The sequence below is a fragment of the Biomphalaria glabrata genome, chromosome 1 (genome assembly GCF_947242115.1).
Source record: "Biomphalaria glabrata chromosome 1, xgBioGlab47.1, whole genome shotgun sequence".
Taxonomy (NCBI): domain Eukaryota; kingdom Metazoa; phylum Mollusca; class Gastropoda; family Planorbidae; genus Biomphalaria; species Biomphalaria glabrata.
This window is the reverse complement of record NC_074711.1, coordinates 73,484,852-73,505,921: the sequence shown is the minus strand read 5'-3', so window position 1 is coordinate 73,505,921 and position 21,070 is coordinate 73,484,852. Positions and strand designations below refer to the sequence as shown.

Below are 21,070 nucleotides of genomic sequence, written 5' to 3'. Positions count from 1 at the left end.
ATATCTAGTGTGGTGTGTTGTTAAGTTGTTTCTATACTCTGTTTCTTGCAACATAAGAAAATCACTAATAGGTTGTATGAAACTGAAGAAAAAAAAACCCTGACAGGTTGTTTTTAAATTTTGTGGTACTCTTCAGAAAACTCAACCAGAAATCATTTAATGAATGATCTTTTATTGTAGAGTCTGAATCTAGATCAGCTCAAAGTGATGTTATAGAATTTATTTTGTTACCAAGAACCTTTTTTTTTTCTGCTTTTACCTGTAGATGTAGTTACATTTTGGCCTACTAGTTAATTATAAAAGTAGTTTGTAGAACACCAACTCAGGCCTCAGGGAACCAGTGTTCCACAGAACACAGTTTGCATCATTTATTCAGTATTCATTCATCAATAGTTGACTGGTTTTCTGATAGTATCCCATATTTAGTTACAAAATAAACACCGTTTTTTTTTAAACATTATATTAAAGCTTATTGTTGAAGTAAATAGAGTAATCATATTTCTTTATTTCAAGCCATTTTTTTTCTTCACATTTTCATAAACTCAAATCTTTTTGTTAATAAAAAGTAGATATTATATATCTTTTTTAAGTTTTATAATATATGTTTTATTGTTTTTGTTTCCTCATACAACTTAAGCTTCCAGTATGAATGATTTGAAAAAAAAATTTGAGTTTCAAAATAGCACCATCACAGTTCAGGTAAGGTTTACATTTAGTGACATTGAAAGCTACAAATTTTAGACATTTACTGTCCCTTATAAAAGCTTTCTTTAATGGTTTAAGCCTATATATGCTACGAAAAATGTCTCTTCCTGATCATCAAAAGTTGTTAAGTGTACTTCAGTATGTCTTCTATTTAAATAACTCTTTCTTAAATATTCTTTTTACCTAATAGTTTGGTTAACTATGGATTATATATGTATTGTTTAAGCCCTAGCTAACTCAGTCATCTTTTATTATCACACGAGGCTAAAAATATTTTTAACACGTTATAATTTACTCTTGGAAAAACTAATTATGTTTCATATTTGAAAAGACTAGCTGCCACTTTTCACAGATCAGTCATTGTTAACTCATCCTAATACTTTTTAATCAAGACATACTACAAATGTTTAACAGTAAAATATAATTTTTTTTTTTTTTTTTTAAATTAATGATTTGCTTGCAAACTCCCTATTATAGAAACTTTATACAGATAAATAGGTATTTCTTTTTTTTCTTCAAAACATGTAATAGCAGTATGAATGTATGTTTGTGTACTAAATTATTGAAGTGTGAAAGAAATGTTAAGAGAGTTACATTTACCTCTAGATATAGTATTGAGGAGCTGAAAAATACTCATAGAGGGGGGGGGGAATGAAGGTAAAGGGTATAAAAATGTACAAGCCAAAAGTATGGTTATGGGAGTGCCTTTTCCATAAGAGGATTTTTAAAATATGTTTTTGTCAAATGGAACAAGATATAGCCTATCAACTATCTTAACTTAGCGAAGCGCGAGGATCCACAAATGTAAAATTTAATTTCTTGGTTTTAATCATACTAAGCATTCTAATCCTTGAGAAGCAGTTCATCAACAACTGTTTGGATTGTGCTGGTCAATGCAGGAATTAAATTATGCTGCACTTTTCATTTCTGAACTATAGAAATTTGGGGTATTAAAAAAAGTATTGAAGGGAATATTTCTTTTTATTACTAGTAAAGACCTAACAATTTTTAAATTAAACTTTTATTCTTAACCATTGCCATGAATTCTAATTCTTTTTGAAATAGTCCAATTGTTAGATAAGCTAACTTAACATTTAACATCACTGCCTGGTCATGTGATTGACGCTCTGGACTGTCATTTGATGACCTCAATAGTGTCAGGCTCAAACCCTGCCCGCCGTGATCCCCCATCCTCCTGTGGAAGGTTTGGGCTAGGATGTTAGTATATTCAAAATCGGAAGGAACATCCAAAACATGTTTAACATATTGAATAAAAATCAATCCCAATAATATCATCTTACTTATAGAAAAAATAAACAGCAGTCTTAGTGCAAACTGTCATGAGAAAGTGTATAATAAGATTAACAAATCACTGTTGTGTCTGGAGTCTAGGAACATCATGCTGCAGTGTTTGTTGCTCAAAATAAATAACTACCACGTTTTTAGTTCTCTCCAGAATACAAGTGGTGTGAAAGCTAGGATAATTAGTTATGTCCAGAGCATTTCTTAATTAGTTATTGCTGTAAATGTTTTTACTTGTTTAAAAAAATAATGCAAGAAGACAATTATACATGTCGATATCAACTGAAAAATATATACAAAGTTTGGTAACTCTCTATAAACCAATTTTGTTCCTTTACATTTATTATCTCCACTTTTACACAATCTTCTTTTTCATTGAACATGAATTAAAAAAAAGAAAAAGTATTTGTAAGACATGTTTGTAACTAACTACTAACTAACCCATGCATGTTTTTTTTTTTTTCACATTTTTATTTATTTATTTTTAATATTCTACCCTTTTTACGATGCAAAGGATTCTTTGAACCAGTTTAAATATTGAAAAAGCCAATCTGATTACACTAAATACAGTATTTTCCTTAACATTTCTTTGCAATTACGAAGTTCTTTCCCTATTCCATCCTCTTATTTTATTATTTAATTAAAGGATAAACAATAATATCCTATTGAAGTAGAAATGTATTTTGTTGAAAACATTGTTGTTTGAACGCATTTACGTTTGAGTGGACTAAAATACTAAAAAGGGAATTTCTGTTCCACTGGAGACTGTAAAGGTGTTCCTACATATAGAGCTAGGAATAACTGTTAGATACGACTTACTATTTAAAGAAGGGTCTATAATGGGCGTCTATAGATATAGGCTGGACATTTAGTCGTAGATCAAGAACTGAAAGTATTGCCACTGTATTTTGATAAGTGTTTGTTCTTATCTTCTTATCTTATAAAATACAGACGTTACTTAAAAAAAAGAAGATGATTACGTCCTACGCGTGTTTCTAGTCATGCATGTTAACCAATGACTTAAATTCTGCCAACTCGTATTCATTTATTATAGCACCTTAGACCTATGTATTTTATGCTTTTAGACTGTGCTACTGGTTTACCATGAATAAGATAAGTGGAAGTTGTTTGTTTTAGTTTTTTGTTACTCTTAATAGCTGACATTTTTCTGGGTGGAAAGACATACTCAAATTTGATTCCCATTTCAGTAATTCATCTAATTCTCTTTTGTAAAATTTCTGTATCTTGTGTTGTTTTTATTGTTCTATGTATTATGCAATCGTCTGCAAATAATCTGACTTTTGTTCATGAACTAATGCAATTTGGTAAAAGAGTTTCATATCGTACTCTTCTATTGGATGAATAAAAGCAATAGCAATACATTCAAAAGAGCTATAACTGACGTAAATGTCGGAGCCTTGGTAACAATTTCTTTTTTTTATGGCTACAAATGATGCGCCGAAAAATTGTTTGCAAAGTTTAAATTGTGGAAGTTGTGTTCCTCTCAGACTGCTCCATGGGAATGGAAAAAATCGTGCCTACAGGAGGAGTAGGAGAAATGCAAATGTAGTTTTTTTAGGAAGGGCTACTAGAATTCAAGGGCCAATATAGTGGGTAGTTGTGGCCATTATAATGCTGGCGTTATATCGGAGGATGTAATCTTTGTGTACCTAGCAAAGAACGAACATCAATCAGTCAATTGGAACGTCTGTTATAACAGTTTTGTTTCGGTTCCAAACAATATTGTATATCAATACCGGTAATACAAACGCCATCTTCTCGCCCCCAAAATAATTCAGAAAAAAGAGGGGTCGGAGCGGTCGAGTTTGATGTTTGCTAATCAAGCAATAGAAAGTTCATTTTAGCATTATTACCAATAAATAGTATTTGTTGTCCAATCAGTTTAGAATTTTGACCTAATTATGATGCATTCGATGCTGGTTTGTAAGATTATGCATTTGTACGAAAAAAAAAAAGGAATATATCTGTATAAAGGATGATGATGCAAATCAACATAAACATTAAAAAAAAACCTTGTACATTTTTGCAATTCATTTCACGTGGCCAGTTTTTTTTAAAGTTTCTCTACAAAGATCCTAGTTTCTCGACCAGTAATATCCAAGCATCAATATTGACTGTCGCCTTAAACACTAGGAATTCATTTTGATCTTAAATGTAGAGACTCTTTCTTATCTATTTCTGATGTTAATGTTTTTTTTCGCTATCATAAAAATGTAAGTTTTTCTTTAGCACACAAGTTTCCTTCAAACTTGACCCTTTTTAATTTTTATACAAATTATTATGTTTGTTGATTGCTGTTCTCTAGTCTCTATTAACTAAGCAACAGTTTCCTTCGTGTCACGATAGACGTGTGCCAAACAAATGATGGTCGGCCCAAATAGCTGACTCAATCGAAGTCATAGTGGATTGAAGCAATTGACTCTAGCGATGTCATAATGGATTGAAGCAGTTGACTCTAGCGATGTCATGGTGGATTGAAGCAGTTGACTCCATTGCTGTAATAGTGGATTGAAGCAGTTGACTCCATTGCTGTAATAGTGGATTGAAGCAGTTGACTTAATTGATGTCATAATGGATTGAAGCAATTGACTCTAGCGATGTCATAATGGATTGAAGCAGTTGACTCCATTGATGTCATGGTGGATTGAAGCAGTTGACTCCATTGCTGTAATAGTGGATTGAAGCAGTTGACTCCATTGCTGTAATAGTGGATTGAAGCAGTTGACTTAATTGATGTCATAATGGATTGAAGCAATTGACTCTAGCGATGTCATAGTGGATTGAAGCAGTTGACTCCATTGATGTCATGGTGGATTGAAGCAGTTGACTCCATTGCTGTAATAGTGGATTGAAGCAGTTGACTCCATTGCTGTAATAGTGGATTGAAGCAGTTGACTTAATTGATGTCATAATGGATTGAAGCAATTGACTCTAGCGATGTCATAATGGATTGAAGCAGTTGACTCCATTGATGTCATGGTGGATTGAAGCAGCTGATTCTATCGATGTCATAATGGATTGAAGCAGTTGACTTCATCGATGTCATAGTGGATTGAAGCAGTTGACTTAATTGATGTCATAGTGGATTGAAGCAGCTGATTCTATCGATGTCATAATGGATTGAAGCAGTTGACTTCATCGATGTCATAGTGGATTGAAGCAGTTGACTTAATTGATGTCATGGTGGATTGAAGCAGCTGATTCTATCGATGTCATAATGGATTGAAGCAATTGACTCTAGCGATGTCATAATGGATTGAAGCAGTTGACTCCATTGATGTCATGGTGGATTGAAGCAGCTGATTCTATCGATGTCATAATGGATTGAAGCAGTTGACTTCATCGATGTCATAGTGGATTGAAGCAGTTGACTTAATTGATGTCATAGTGGATTGAAGCAGTTGACTCAATTGATGTCATAGTGGATTGAAGCAGTTGACTCAATTGATGTCATAGTGGATTGAAGCAGTTGACTCAATTGATGTCATAGTGGATTGAAGCAGTTGACTCAATTGATGTCATAGTGGATTGAAGCAATTGACTGCATCAATGTCATAGCGATTTGGGCTATAGTTAGATAAACATGTTCATGTACAAGCTAGAAAAATAGTTGAAACCCCTTTGCTGTGAGTAAATAACTCAACAATTGACCAAAGTTTGGCCATACTATGAAACGTTCTAGGAAATACGTTTCAAATTTAATAGATCATGGAAAGACTCGATACACAACCCTCACGCCCTTATAACCTGCTGTTGTTGATCACTTGACCACTTCCCACTGCAGCACAGTAATCCATACAGCACGCTGTGTTGCCCCCACCCCCCCTTTTTTTTTTACAATTTATTTGTTCATATGTCAGTGACATTGTTCTGATGTTTTCGTGGATAAAAACAACTCGGAGATTGTGTTATTACAGTCACTGGGGGACTGTTTCTTTTATATTCGTTATATATGGAACACATCGCTGAAACAGTTTGTTAGTTCGAGGCTTCTTTTATTTAACATCCCGCTTTGCCCCTCTCTTTTCTACCTCTCCTCCCCCTCTTCTTTAGCCCTCATCTTCTTCTCCCTTTAAACTCTCTCTTCTGCCTTTTTGCTGCCTTACTCTCTCTCTCAACTCAGTATACATATATATGTAGGTAGCAGGTATATGCGTGTGAGAAAGAGACAGAGGGAGAGACAGAGAGAATAAAGAATTGTGAGCAATGGAAGAGGAGAGACATATTAAGAGAGATGTTTTTTTTTTCTTTCTTTAATGTTCCTCTCCCTCACCAGTGTCCATACTTCTTTCTCATTGACCTATTGAACTCCATCACTTGATGTCGCAGTTTGCTTACGGCCTTCTCTTGATCATAGCTCTGCGTTGAAGCCATGTAGCCCGGGGGAAAGGTCTTTTTTTTTTTTAAATTTTGTAAGTCAACACTCGCTGAAAACATAATCTATTTACTTCTTCTGGAAAAACAAGTTCAGATTATGCTAAAACTTCAGGCATATGCCACTATTTTCTGCATTACATTAATGTATTCCAAACTGTGTACTGCGGAGCTTTAGTGTTTCGCGAGGCCTGACTAGGTGTTCCAAGAACTACTGGAATCATTGACTTGTAGGCCACCGCGTGAATTCATCTCTCTGAAAAAAAAAATAAGCAAAGTGTCCGCTAAATACATTTACTCTAAATGTGTGCAGGGAAAAGTTTGTGAAACACTGCGTTAGATCATGCTCTAACTAAACCGCCTGGTCCTGCGGTATGCGCTACTACGAACTGTTATCTGGATGGTGTTCAGTTTGAACCCTGCCTGCTGCCATTCACTTCCACTCTTTAGTTTAGTTAGGAGGTGATTTGGCTACGACTTGCATTTCTGAAGGAATGTCTGCTACTTATAAAACCAATCACACCCTTTCATTTTTCTTTCACTAAGTAGCCAGTGTTATCCTTTTTTCTTTTTTTACCAAACATGCGCAGTATAGAGTATAGTGGCTGAATGATAAAATGCTTGGTCCGAACCTAGGAACCTCGGGTTTGAATCTCTGTGAAGACTGGCATTTTTTATTTTGTAATTCTTAGGGTGCCCACCCGATTCTATGGGGAGCCTGATATAAGCAAAGAGGATGGATGTTGTGCTGACCATATGACACCATCGTTAACGGTTGGCCATAGAAGCAGATGACCTTTACATCATCTGTCCTATAGATCGCTAGGACCAAAACATGTACTTGACTTTTTGGAACATGCGCCGTGCTACGTTTTATACTTCCGGTACCTTGGATTCATGCAATCCAAGTGTGTGACAGAGAGAGAGAGAGAGGAACGGGACGGATAGAGGTGGAGGAAGGGCTAGAGAGGTCTGTCTAGTCAAACTATTCAAAACAACCACCACCACAACACCTGTATCTGTTTACAACGTGTTGCAGTCTACATTATTTAACCCTGGAACTCTTTTAGTTTTGTAACCATGTTTTATTTATGTTTTCTTTGAACAAATTGAACCGTTTAGGTCACAATCGATACAGCCGTGGAACGAAAAGGTTTTTCATGGGAAAAAATATTTAAAAAAGTAACTTTAATAATAATTTGTTTCAGCTGCTAATGTCTATTTCGCCTTATTGTTTAGTTGTACATCTAAATCCTGTAGTAGTTTATAGAATAGAAACCAATGTTTATTTTCTAGTTAGAAGTATCAATAGTAGAACTTATTAAAACTATACAACAAATCCTAACTGTTGAACCCTCTATTATCTGCACTTCCGGACAATGTCGTCTGCTCTCACCATTTCAACATCTCTTAGAAGCAATTTACTCACCTCCTCCTCCCTTTCCTTTTTCATTTTTTTGTTGGATAAAATATCTGCCGGCAAATTGGAGGGAGCAGCAACATGAAAGTTCCCTAATATTTATCTTTCCCTGGACATAATTAGAAACAGCAGCAGACGAGAATAGCATTCATTTAATTATTGCCATTAACGCACGCAAATGATTGCCCCAGAAAGAATACAAGTTTTAATCTAACGTTTCTTTTGAATGAAAAGTTTTTTTGGTGCTAATTAAAAAAAAAATAACAAAGATTGTATTTATGTAGACCTCCAACTTTTTTGTTTGTAGTGAGAAGATGGCGCTATCTTTTGGCGCCAGACTCGTGTTGCTTTGGAATGAAGTCAATATTTATACATGAACATTAATGTAATACATACAGTGCATGTACATTTAGTTTGTATTTTTTTTCCTGGTGCAGATTTTTGTTGAATCAACCTTGCCGTTAGATTAAATAAAACGTAGACTGTTTTAACTTAGAAATAAAAAAATATATTTCAAAACGGGTAGATAATCATGGCCTTGCACTCTGTAAGCTGAATGAAGTCTTTGGAATTCAGTTCTTTTTTTTTTCTTCCGTTTGGAAATGGAGGAAAACAAAATTCCGGAAATAAAATTTCAGCAAATTGTAGTGTAATTTTTTTTAACCTCTACATTTTAGAAATTAGTTTCTTCCTCAATTCCATTGTGCGCGCACGTCTTTGTTTGATCGTAAGAAATACAAACATTTCCAACAACTATTGGTAGGACTACCAGTGATATATATATATATATATAAAGCAAGAAATACAAAAGTATAATATTATATCTTAGAGTACAGAGTGTTGTGTGTGTGTGTGTGTGTGTGTGTGTACTGATCTATAACCTTTATTTGGTCTCAAGGCTAGAGTAATGTTTCCAAATAACATAAAGCGAGAATAAAGAGACCCCGATGATCCAGTTTGTCATAGAAGACCTTCACAGTCACGGGGGTCGCAACCTAAATTTTAGGATTCGCAGTCTTCAAGTTAATGTCAAACATGGCACTGTTGGCCCGAAACTTGCATAGCACAGTCGTTACTAATATAAGCAATGGTGAAAAAACAACAACAGTTATTTAGAAATAGGAAAGATCACTGTTGTTACAAAACGTATATCAACTCACTCTGTCTGGTAACAAAAATTTTACATTTCACCTCTCGAACACCCAATCTCGGATCAAATGAAAACAACCTTGACCCCTACACCACGTGACAAGTTACTCATTTCATACTTGAAAACTAATTAGATTCGAATACATTATTATCGATAATAATTCACTAAACACAACACACACATTAAAGAAAATCAGAGAATGGATACATAAAACCATTTCTCAATAGGCCTTACTATAATGTACTGTGACTATTTGTCTTGTAGTAGAAATCTGGATTAATCATACTTGTTGAAGTCTAAAAAGTTGTATAGTTAATTAAGTGCGTCTCAGAGATGAATTCTTCTACTAATGTCTCAAGTATAAATGCACCTGAGTTTTTCTGCACTTCACATAGTCCATGAACTGAAAGTTTAAAAAAAATCTTGATAAAACTGCCAGGCTTTTATATTTTGTTGTGTCCAGAATTCAGTTCTAAAGCCTGCCCTGGAAAAGAAGCCATGGAAGAGTTACCGGTATTGACATGTACATTTCGATTTGAAACAAGAAAGAACAGTAGTTGAGTCTTTCTAACACAGACGAAGATACTGGATAAACTTTTGTTATTTGCCTTTAATCTAAAAAAAAATATAAAGACAAACATTTTTTTTTGTACAAATGTATGCACGAATCTGTGCCCTATTCTATATAAGCCGTTTCTTACACAATATAGTCTGAATAATTCTATTTTCATGACTAGCTATATACATATAATTACTTTCGTTCTATTTCACTGGTGACGGTATCGGGTATGGTTGTTAGGGGTGAAAAATATTTACATTACAAACCAATGTGATCCAATCATTGCATTACAAACCAATGTGATCCAATCATTGCATTACAAACCAATGTGATCCAATCATTGCATTACAAACCAATGTGATCCAATCATTGCATTACAAACCAATGTGATCCAATCATTGCATTACAAACCAATGTGATCCAATCATTGCATTACAAACCAATGTGATCCAATCATTGCATTACAAACCAATGTGATCCAATCATTGCATTACAAACCAATGTGATCCAATCATTGCATTACAAACCAATGTGATCCAATCATTGCATTACAAACCAATGGGATCCAATCATATTTCCATTCTAAATCAAGAGATCCAAGACATCGGATGTTGAACTAAAACTTAGTGCATCGGTCACTCAGGACTTTGGAGGGACAGATGGACTAGAGCCAACTAGTTTGACCTATTCGTACTTAGAGAGGTTGTTACCTCTAAATACTTTCACTGTGGACTGTGTCCACACAGCTAATGGGACGTGCACGCAGTGTGTCAACAGAAATTTTATCTGTAACTTTCTGGCTCGATCAAATTACTAGACTGTTGATAATTAAAAAAAAATATTTAAAACTAGTAGACTATGGATGATTTAGTTAGGGGAAGTAACTTTTGAGGCAAAAATTACCAGTTATCGGAAAGTCAGTACTACTTCCGTGCTGGGTAAAAATACTGAACTTTTAGGCCACTAGTTTCTTGAGTGATTTTTGTTCTAATCAAGTTTCTATCTCATTCCGTCTGTCTGGTATACATTTTAAACAAGTCATTTCTTCCATGTACCATTCTCTGATCTAGTGGACATTTTTCACGATTATTAATTATCCCTAAGAAAACCTTAATTAATGAAAAGAAATTAACCAATTAGTTTATTAAATATCGGTAATTAATTATTTTTATATTACAATGGGGAAATATATCTTACATTACCGGCATTGAGATATATGACTTTAAATGAGGAGTTCATCCCCATTTTGTACAAAGTATTCTAAAGCTATTTTGCTTGTTGTAAGTGGAGTGAACATAATTGGGGACTATTGATGGGCTTTGCATTTCAAAAAGCTTATGAAATTTATTTGGCACTTCTAGCATTCACTTTCAGCTCTCCCCTTTGTATTACAAACGTATTGCTTTTTATTGAGCATCATGTGATCTTGGAATATAGCTGCCTTAAGTTTCTAAAAAAAATTTCTTTATTTATTTCAAAACAAAATCTTCTAATCTTTCCCCTTTTATGTTCGTACGTCTTATAGATTTCATTGTATCGCCTTCACATTTCCCCATATTTTGTTTTCCATCTTACTTGATTTTATTTTTTTTTTTTGGGTTAAAGAAAGATTGTACAAATAGAAAGCTACATTTTGGTCTTCTGAATCAGAATCTTTTTTTTTTACATCGACATTGTAACGGTTTATAGTTTATACTATCTTTATACAAAGAAACTGTTTATAAAACACGGTTCTACAATTGTATATAGTTTATATAGTCTAATACTTTTAGGCCTAACTGTGACACATATTAGCACATTTATTACACTCACACATTTTTATGTCGTTTAAATGACACGATGATACATGTTTCTGTGTGTGTTCGTTTATTTCTCTTATTTACCAATGAAGGCATCAGTCATTAGACTCCGTTATATGCGATTTAATACTTTAGAATATTTGTTTTAAGTTGTGTATGTGTTTTCTTTAACTAGACCAATAATACATCTTAGCCCAATAATGGATCTTTCACAATAATATATCCTAGTCCAGTAATATATCCTAGTCCAGTAATATATCCTAGTCCAGTAATATATCCTAGTCCAGTAATATATCCTAGAAGAATATTTCAAACAAATGTTGGTAGTTAAGTACCATGAGAAGGAATCTCCCAAAAAATTAAATTATTTAAATACGATTTTGGTTATTTAAGGGAAAAAAAGTAAGAATTAAAAAAAAAAAGAAAAATTTTTCTAGTATTACAGGCAAGACCGTCACTAACTTAATTATAGCTCCATTTGCCGATTCTTCCACTTGAAATAGAGGCAAGCTTCTAAAATTAGTCAGCGCTCTTTATAAAAAATCTGAAGTACAGCGAATGAAAGCCTTTTTTAAATGTCATAAAAAATGTTTGTTTGGATTTGTTTGGCAAAAGAACGCGTCTTCGGGAAATGTAAATCTTCTACTTTAAAGTTTTACATGAAACTCTGCGCTGTGTTTTTTTTTAAACTAGGCTTCTTGACAAACTCATTTTTTTTTAAAGACTTCAACAAGCAGTTTTATTACTTTATTACCTTATCATGCAAGGCTATGTAAGTCAGATAAATCTTTTATGTGTAAGTACTAAACATTGAATTTTAGACAAAAAAAATTCCACAGGATTGATTACAGAAAAACATTTTTTTGTATAGATGATTGCTTGTTATCAGTTTCATGCGAAATAAAAGTAAAAATATAATTTTAAGTTTCTTCAAAATTTTTACTGTAAATTGTAGGACATCGGCGCGGACTAATTTTTTTTTAGCTCACATGATAAAATAAACTTGAAAAATAAAAATCTCCCCCCCCTCCCTTTTAATTTTTTTTGAGGGAAGGGCAATGAAAAAAAAAGAGCTTAAACTAATATTTTGTTAAAAGGCACCGGATGCTTAAAGGAAGATGATAACTCAGACTGAAACAGAAAAACACATACACACAGACAAATAAACACATCAGCGATAGCAAACATAGTGCCATGGAATGAGTTGTCTGAGTCAGCCAGGAAAACCAACGACTTAGCAGAGTTTAAATCACAGATTAACATGCATGACTAAATTGACGTATGAAATGCGTAGGACGTAATTACCTTATTCTTTGATGTAAGGTCTGGAATTTATAAGATATGATAAGAAATAATGACAGAAAAGTTTGACTTTTTTTTCCAGAAAGATCGCTTCTCGTGCCAATCACACGAGTTTGTTCTGCTAGTTTACCCACAATTCATATCTCCACACCGTTTTCTCATGAAAATTTACACCCAGAAAGTCTTCCCTTCAGTTTATCATGAAACTCTTGACACCCAAGCAAAAGTTCTTTTCTCTCATCGTTTCTCATTGAAGACAGTGAAATCACTCACTTTTTTTTTGTATCCCATACATTGTTGAAAGTGTTGTGCACTACTAGAGTTCACTGTCAACATGGATAGGAAATGTATACACATTGATTGGGTTTGGGTACACATTGATTTGAGTGGTGCCGTGGAATGATTGGCTTGAGAATTGTAATCATTCTTAACTGCTGTCATACAAAAGATAAATCATGTCGAACAGAAGATACGTTATTTGCATCAGAAAAAAAGTCATGTCTAAATAGAAGGTCCAAATAAGATACGTTTTTTCCAACAGAAAAAAAGTCACTTCCGGCAAAAAAAAAATACATGTCTTGTATAAGGTAAGCCATGCCCAACAGAAGATAAGTCATGTCTAACAAAAAAAAAAAAAAGGCATATCTGACAGAGGAATCATGTCCAACAGAGAAAACGCCATGTCCAACTTGAGCCTAATATCGCTACGAGGCAGCTGTTGATGTGTTATTTAGTCTGACTATGACATGAAGTAGTCTATACTATTAGATTCATGTTTTTTTTTTTAAAGCACACTTAGAAAAACGCAGCAGGGGAATGAGGTCTTGGTTATTACGCTCCCGAATGTTCGGGTCATTTGGCAAGATTGTTCGTTTGACATGTCCGATTGGTAAGGGTCGACCACTTGTGGTGACTATTAGGATTGACCATGGCCTGGTAGCTAATGAAGACCAGGGCATGAGAGCTTTTTGATTTCACTGAACGTCGTGAACCTGTCAGGATTGAAGAGAATGAACAGCTGTACTAAATGATACAGAAATGAAGGGTTTAGGTAGGTTCCAATGCAATTTGTTTTACAAAGTCCATTCTGTTGTATTGTATAAAGCGAGCTCATCCCATCACTGTGGACATCTTGTGTCTCAAAGCATGTAGTGGGAGGTCAATAGAAATCATCGGGCATGCTTTCGTTTTAACTGTCCCACGTAATTATTGGGCAAAGTACTAGTCCATTTAATATCTCTGTTGAAATTGAATACATACATGAGCATCTCTTCCGATGTTCTCTTATCACTTTGTACAAAGCTTATATCCACTCACTCTCTGCCTGTCTGTCGGGTAAAAAGTTTGTACACATTATACACCCAATCTAGGATTAACCCGAAATGTTGCACAAATATTTCTTTTACCTGACAACACAAGAATCGATTAAAAAAAAATTAACTCATCCGTTAATTGACTATTGGTATTAATTATTTTGTTTGGTATCTTGAACAAGGGAAAGAAATCGTACTTGACAGATGTAGTGGTATAAGCTGAATTAGTCCCATTGAGGATTCGAGCCCTGAGTGAACATTGTTTTATGCATTTAAAAAAAGCGATCATATAAACATTCACAAGATACCCCCTTCTTCCCCCCCCCCCTTTTTCAAAACTGGTCCAGACAGGTTCATAGCGCATTGAGGAAGCTAAAAGCTAAAAAAAAAAACAATAGGTAAAAATATATTTTAAATCACACAGATTTATTATGTATAGGTATATATGTATTTATATATATTCATATGCTTTTTCTTCTTTTTAAATATAATAACAATGATATTTGTTGATAAAGCTTCCGCCTGTGACTTTCTAAAAAATTATAAGCTTCATCTTGTTTAAAGTGGATTCAATGGCTTCTCATAGTATATACGAAAGCGAACACATTTTTCTTTTAAATTATTGTATCCATATACACTAGAACCATTTTTTAAACTGCGAAATTAACTACATAATATATAAATGAACACAGTGTCTTTCATATTGTCCATACGTCTGGCATATAATATTGATAGATTCTTCCAAAAGAATCCCAATAACTTCGTTCGTCTACAGCACAGGACAATGGACAACCCAGTGATCGTCAAGTATGGACAGTTTATGAACAATTTTAACGTGAACCGTTGTGTAAACCATAAACTTATGTTAGTGCCTAATGTGTTGTTAGCAATGTAATCTCTTAATCTCAGTACTGAATAAAAATAAAGATAGATTCTGTAAAGTGAAATTATTCTTTTAAGAGAGAGTGTGAACTTTATTTATAGCTTTTTGTTCTACATTTTCCTCTTGTAGTTTCCCCTTTCATTATAAACTTGTCACGTGAGCTTTGTTCCGGTCATTAGTCAGACTAAACAAAAAAAAAAGTGTTTTAAAAATTCCGTTTCATTGAAAAAAAAATGTATATGCGTCACATTCAGATATTGGTTAATTGGTTGTGTAAAAAGAGACACTTAATATTCACACCATTATTCATATTTTTTTTGTAGTTCTTTTCTAGATCTAAGTTATTGGCCCAGCACTAATTCTCCCTCAAGGGAATTTAGTTGAACAAGAAATAATTTCCACAAAACAGGAAATGGACTAAACCCTAGATGCATTTCAATTGTTTATTTTGTTTTGATGTTATATAAACACGTGAACGAGAGATGACATGGAAGTACGTTCATCTGTCTGTCCGTCTGTCTGGTAAAAAGTGCAAAATGACATGTAAATGCTTGGCATTTTGTCATCATGGCTGCAATAACATTTAAAGAAGAACACGGTTGTCTAGCAACAAAGTCACGGCTAACAATGGTACAGTGATTCCTATTTCATACATGTATAGAACAATAACGTTTCTCTCTACATTGTAATCACAAGTATTAAATCATGAAAACTAGCCGATGAAAACATGACACAAAACAATTGATTTGATATAGAGAGTCTATGTGTGTATAATATTCTGTCTGGTATTGTGCACACCCTCGTCTATCTTAAACAACATTGTCAAAAGAAAACCTTTTTTTTTTTTTTAACCAAGTGGAGAAGTCGACGGTCTATAGTGACTTCTTATTTCAGCTAAGACTTAATGTAAATTTTTTCCCCCACTGAATGAGGGGTCTTGTCCATGCTATGTTTGTTAACACTTCAGCTCGCTTTGCTACTTTTGCTGCCAGGAGTCAATAACTTATGTTGGCTGCGTTGAGAGTTATTTGTCAGGTAGAGTTCAGTCCCTTCCACTGACCCGTTCGAGTCGGTGGACTCTCGAGGGGAGTACTTTGACCTGAGGACTTTCATGTCCAAAGCCACGTCTTGCTCGCTAGGGGCGTCCGCCCTGCACTGCTTGTATCCCACTTTAGGGTAGCAGTTGCCGTTGTTGCTGGATTTGTTTTGTGTGTCTATATTGTGATGGAAACTGAAAGACTGAAAACGACCCGGCAGCCGCCTCATCAGGCACGGACAAAGGGAGCGCACGAAGGTGCGTCGAAATTTCTGCCCCAAGGCGCAGTAGAGGATGAAGTTGATGGCGCTGTTGAGCGTAACCAGGTTGTTCCTTATGTTGCTGAGAATGCTCCAGCTGACCGACTCCGTGACCCTGTTCATGCTGATGCTGTAGGCGATGTTGTAGATGAGGGCCGGCACCTGACAAACTATGAACACCATGACGACGGAGACCAGCATGATGGTGACGTTGTTCTCGCGGGACTGTTTGACGTTCATGTCTCGCCGCTGTCTCTTGGACCGCCGGACCGCTACAATAAGGAATGCGTTGAGGATGGTCAGCGAGCAGATGGGGATGGAGCACATGACGATGAAGTACGACCAGCCGAAATAGATCCGATGGTAGATGGAATCTTCGGCCAGTTGCGTCTTGGCTGGGACCAGGCAGGTGGTGTTGATCGTGTCTGGTAGCTCTAGGACCGTGTATTCAAACCATCTCGGTATATTGTACACGATAGAAATAGCCAGTATGGCAACGACCACGAGCCTGGCCCGGGGTATAGTACACATGCTGGCCGCCCTTAGCGGGTGGCAAACGGCTATGTAGCGCTCCACCGTAAAAGACACTGTCAGCCAGACCGTGGCCGTCTGCGCCACCAACCCCGCGGGGTACACATACACCACAACGTAGGCGAAGATGTATTTTTGAAAAGGCGTCGACAGTTCGGACAGACTGAGGAGGCACAGGCTGTTGGCCAGCACCAAATTGTCCGAGATGGCCAGCGCCGTGAGGAATACGTTAGTGGACGTGTGCATCGTCCGTCGCGTCAGGACAATGATGGCCAGTGTGTTGCCAACGGCTCCTAAGATCACCACCACGGCCATGGTGACGCCGTTGAAGTAAAAGTGTAAATTTTCCAATCCATTGATAGAACGGTCACAGTGGGAAGTGAAATTTGGTGCGAAAGTGCTGTCGTCTGAGGTCAGATTGCCTCCCCCTGAGTAGACGTAGAGTGTGTTATCCGCATTGATATTCAGAAAATTTGTCACATTGATAAGTAATAAAATTTCCGATGTCATAGACATTTTCACATGACACACGCACTAGTCAATATCGATTTTGTGTTTACTTAATCCATTTTACGATGAACTGAACAGAAAAAACAACAAACCAACAGAAAAACGTACAGCCTTAGCCTACGATAGATGCAGGTAATCCATACCGAATAGAGTTTTGCAGGCTTGTTTATTTTCGCCCGTGCAATTACGTCGTTTCAATGTAGCATGCCTTGTTAAGTATCATCAGGAAAGTTTTTCATCTAGCTTGTTGAGAAGGAGATTTTTTTCGCTCTCTCTCCTTTTGACTTTTGCGCGTCAATATGTCTGAAGTGACGTTGTGCAAGCGAACTTCTCGCTGGCGTCACTTCGGTCGTGTTTGGAGATTTCAAATTGTTGGCGAAATTCTATTGGCTGCGTCTGATTATCTTGTACGTAAATGACGTCGTAAGTACTTCCAAAGTAAAATGGCGTTAGCGTCTAGGTTACAAGGAACAAAAGTACACGCGCTGTGATGCAAAAGCTATCTGGAGTGTGAGATCATGGCTTGACTGTGAGGTCATAACGTGCAGTCGTGGGGTGAAACTTGTTGTATTTCTTGTCATGGCATTGACTGAAACAAAGTAAAGAAAGACGTTAAATTATTCAAAGTAAAACATGGGACAACCACATCAAAATGAGCAAAAGGAGCAACTAATTAAAAAATGTCATTGATAATTATGTATTTATTTTTTTTAACGTAATTTTTGCTTCGAAATTTTTCTTGTGCAATCGATCAAGAAAAAAATCTTTGAATTTGTTTGGAGACACTTGAAGCGTTCTTATATATCGGTAGTTGCCGTGGATTAGAAATCGGACAAGAACAGTCATCTCATATACTTCGGCTTCAATTTGCATCCAAGCATTGTCATACCTCTTTTGTTGTACTTGTCAAGATCCTTATAAGACGTGAACGTTGATTGTCTTATCTTATCTTGATTGTCTTATCATCAGGATGACATTAACAGACTCTTGTCAGCCTCAGTGGCACTGGTGACAGTGTCTGTATGCTACTTCTGTTCATTACCTGGGTACAACCATTGATCCGGCTTGACCAGAGTGCACCGACCATTGTATCGCAACATAGAAATATCATAGAATCATTTAATACAACACTAAGTCTGTATTAAACAGTGGAATCCAAAAAGTTTTTCTTCCCCCCCAAAAAAAAAACCCAGACATTATATGCTCTTTTGGTATTCGCTTCAGACCGACAAAGTGATGGGTTCGAACCATGTCCTCTGCCATCCCCTGCCGTCCAAAAAAAAAAAAATGTCAGAAAATGTTAAAACTGAACAAAGGTAGACATATGTAGAGATTTTATGTTGATTTTTAATAGATTTTAAGTTGATTCTTTTAATAGTTTTTTTTATGCAAACTACCGGCATATAGTTATGTATTTAATACGAAAAGGACATGAATAAAACGAAAATAGGTCAGCCCAGTTTGAATTAAACTTTCTATATATAGGCCCTATATATATATATATATTATTTTTTAATTTTCGGTGTTCAGAATGTTTGTGCCTTTATCATATGTACCGGTATATTTTTTTGTTTTAAAGTCATTAAGCTTTCTGTGCATTAATACATTAGAGATGTAATTTTGTTAACAATATCTTTTATTACACTTCCATGTTAGCCAAATAAAATAAGAAAAACACGTGACTTGCTAAAGCAGAATTTACTTGGCTAAAAAAATATTTCTTTAAAAGATATCCATTTGTAAAAGTTTTTACTAGGATTTTATTTTCTTTGAAAATGTAATAAAATAACCCTAAACTACATCTTAACAAGATTAGATACACGGATCCTCCCATGGTTCTGCAATCCTAGTGGACAGACGAATTTCCTCATTTTCATCATGAATATCAGAAACTATGAACTATATCATACCCGGAGTAAGGAAGAAGTCTAGAGAAATTCATTACTATACTATAAACACAGTTGTTGAATCATTTGAAGTCTTTTCTGTAAACTAGAAAATCCTGAAGTCTTGAAGTTCCTCCCACTAACAGAAACGTATTCCAAAAGATCCTATCCACACCTAATGGGTTCTACTAATGAAAACAGGAACCAGAGTTTGCTAAAGAGTCTGTCGAGATGTGCTAGAAACTGTCTACCTTAAGAATCTGTCGAGATGAGCTAGAAACTGACTACCTAAGAGGTCAGGTTTCTTTCATCGAGCGTGTCGTCAACATTTCATTGGTCGTGAAAGTGGACGTCCTTGCTGTTGATATCATTGGCTTATCTGCTGATTAAACCACGGCGTACACTTTGGTACACTTAGCTACTTCTTACGCCAATGTCGGTACAGCGTCCCCGTTACGTTGTGCTGGATGTATCACTTATTATCATCTTGTTGGTTATCACCGCTACACGGTGATGTACAGTGGGCAGACCTGTTCTAAATAGTAAAGGTGTCCAGCAAGATAACCTACCCTATATTTCACCGCCTTCGCTTTACGCTACAGCCATCAACTGCGCACGTAGACGGCTTGTCCGCTAGAGGGGCTGATAAAACTATTAGTCTAAACTGACTTATACCATGACATGATGATTTCTGGTGAAGGCACTCAATTATAGTGTTTTTTTTTTAAAGCTATGGAATCCTTTTTTTTAGTAGCGATATGGTAACAACGTATTTTGTAGCATAATTTGTAACTGGCAAAGAAATTAACGTTAAAAAAAAAAACAAATAAAAATTAGAACCAACCAAACGAAACTATGTTTTAAAAATAGTAAAATGAATCTCATGCCTTTCATTCTATTAGTATATGTTATTATATAAAGTACAGTGAAAGTGTTATGTATGTTCCTTATAGATATCAACATCATTTGACCAATCTTTATGAAACTTGTCTTGAATATTTCCTTAGAATATCATAGCGGAGGCCGTAGGATATGTAAAAGAGTTTCCGTCATCTGATTGGCGAAGGGGTCATATAAAATTATTTAAGTTTTAATGGTTGTCTGCTACCCTTAGAATTACGACAGACAACGACAAGCCTTTCTGTGTAAAATGAACCTAAAACGATTTTGTGTACACATGACAATATAGCATCCAATAATAAACACACAGTGGCGTTAACTTCTCAATAACTACATTGTTAGTTATTGAAATTGTTGATTCTATCTAATCGCTGCGTATAGAACTGTGAATCTAGATGTATACCTTCGCGACCTAACTCGTCATGTGACTTGATAAATCACTGCGCTTCGTTTGACGATAACCACTAGAGAATGTACTACTTCACCTAGATCTCTGTACTTTTTGTTGATATTTACATTTCCTATCAACTCAGGTCTAGTTTGTAGGCTTCGTTTTGTGTGTCAGCTTGTTGGGCCGAAGTGTACTGTTAGAAAATGAAACTTGTCCTAGTCTGAGGCTCTGCAAAGTAAGGTTTCATTTAAGGAAAGGAGTTCCTGGCCTGAGTTTATTGCTAACTTCTACTTTAGATTGTGGGGGAGTCATCCTAAGTGCAGATATGAAAGCTGGTTGCATGTTTACTCACGTGGTTGACATATACGCACTTACAGAGTCTAAATGTTTTGTAAATGGGACCATTTCTATGTAGGGATAATAATATATACCAGTGATGCCCAACCTAGTTCGACTTGCGGGCCATTTTAATATCCGACACCCATGACGCGGGACACATGAACGATACAGTAAAAAACTAAATGAAATTGACCTGAAACTATTTGGTCAAAAACCTCGTGGATCTAGTAATAACATTAATTAATAGGACGTTTAAAGTTTATCTTTTTTTTTTTCAGGCGTCTGAAAATGGCTTCATTTTCTACTTTAAATATGAGCGACATTGTAGCTAGTTTTAGTACTGACTCATTTTGTCTAAGCGTAGTTTAACAATCTCTTATTCACGGCTT

The 21,070-nt window shown here is 35.5% G+C and overlaps 2 protein-coding genes across 7 annotated transcripts in view; one reads left to right on the top strand and one right to left on the bottom strand.

Moving 5' to 3' along the window:
• LOC106074717 (focadhesin-like) overlaps positions 1-21,070 on the top strand; it is a 256,547-nt gene that overhangs the window by 3,161 nt on the left and 232,316 nt on the right. For all 4 annotated transcript variants that reach the window (XM_056013337.1, XM_056013354.1, XM_056013344.1 and 1 more), the window contains one exon: positions 638-699. In XM_056013337.1, the coding sequence (XP_055869312.1) occupies positions 646-699 (54 nt within the window). In that variant the 5' untranslated portion in view covers positions 638-645. The remainder of the gene's footprint in view (positions 1-637; positions 700-21,070) is intronic.
• Positions 14,361-21,070, bottom strand: part of LOC106074694 (FMRFamide receptor-like) — a 109,331-nt gene continuing 102,621 nt past the window's right edge. The window contains exons 1-2 of one of the 3 annotated variants that reach the window (XM_013235526.2): positions 19,076-19,623; positions 14,361-17,754 (exon numbers count right to left, since the gene is read on the bottom strand). In XM_013235526.2, coding sequence (XP_013090980.1) covers positions 15,792-17,171 — 1,380 coding nt within the window. In that variant the 5' untranslated portion in view covers positions 17,172-17,754; positions 19,076-19,623 and the 3' untranslated portion in view covers positions 14,361-15,791. Of the gene's footprint in view, positions 17,755-19,075; positions 19,624-21,070 lie in introns of those variants that run through there. The other 2 variants (XM_056013411.1, XM_013235518.2) reach the window with 2 other exon arrangements.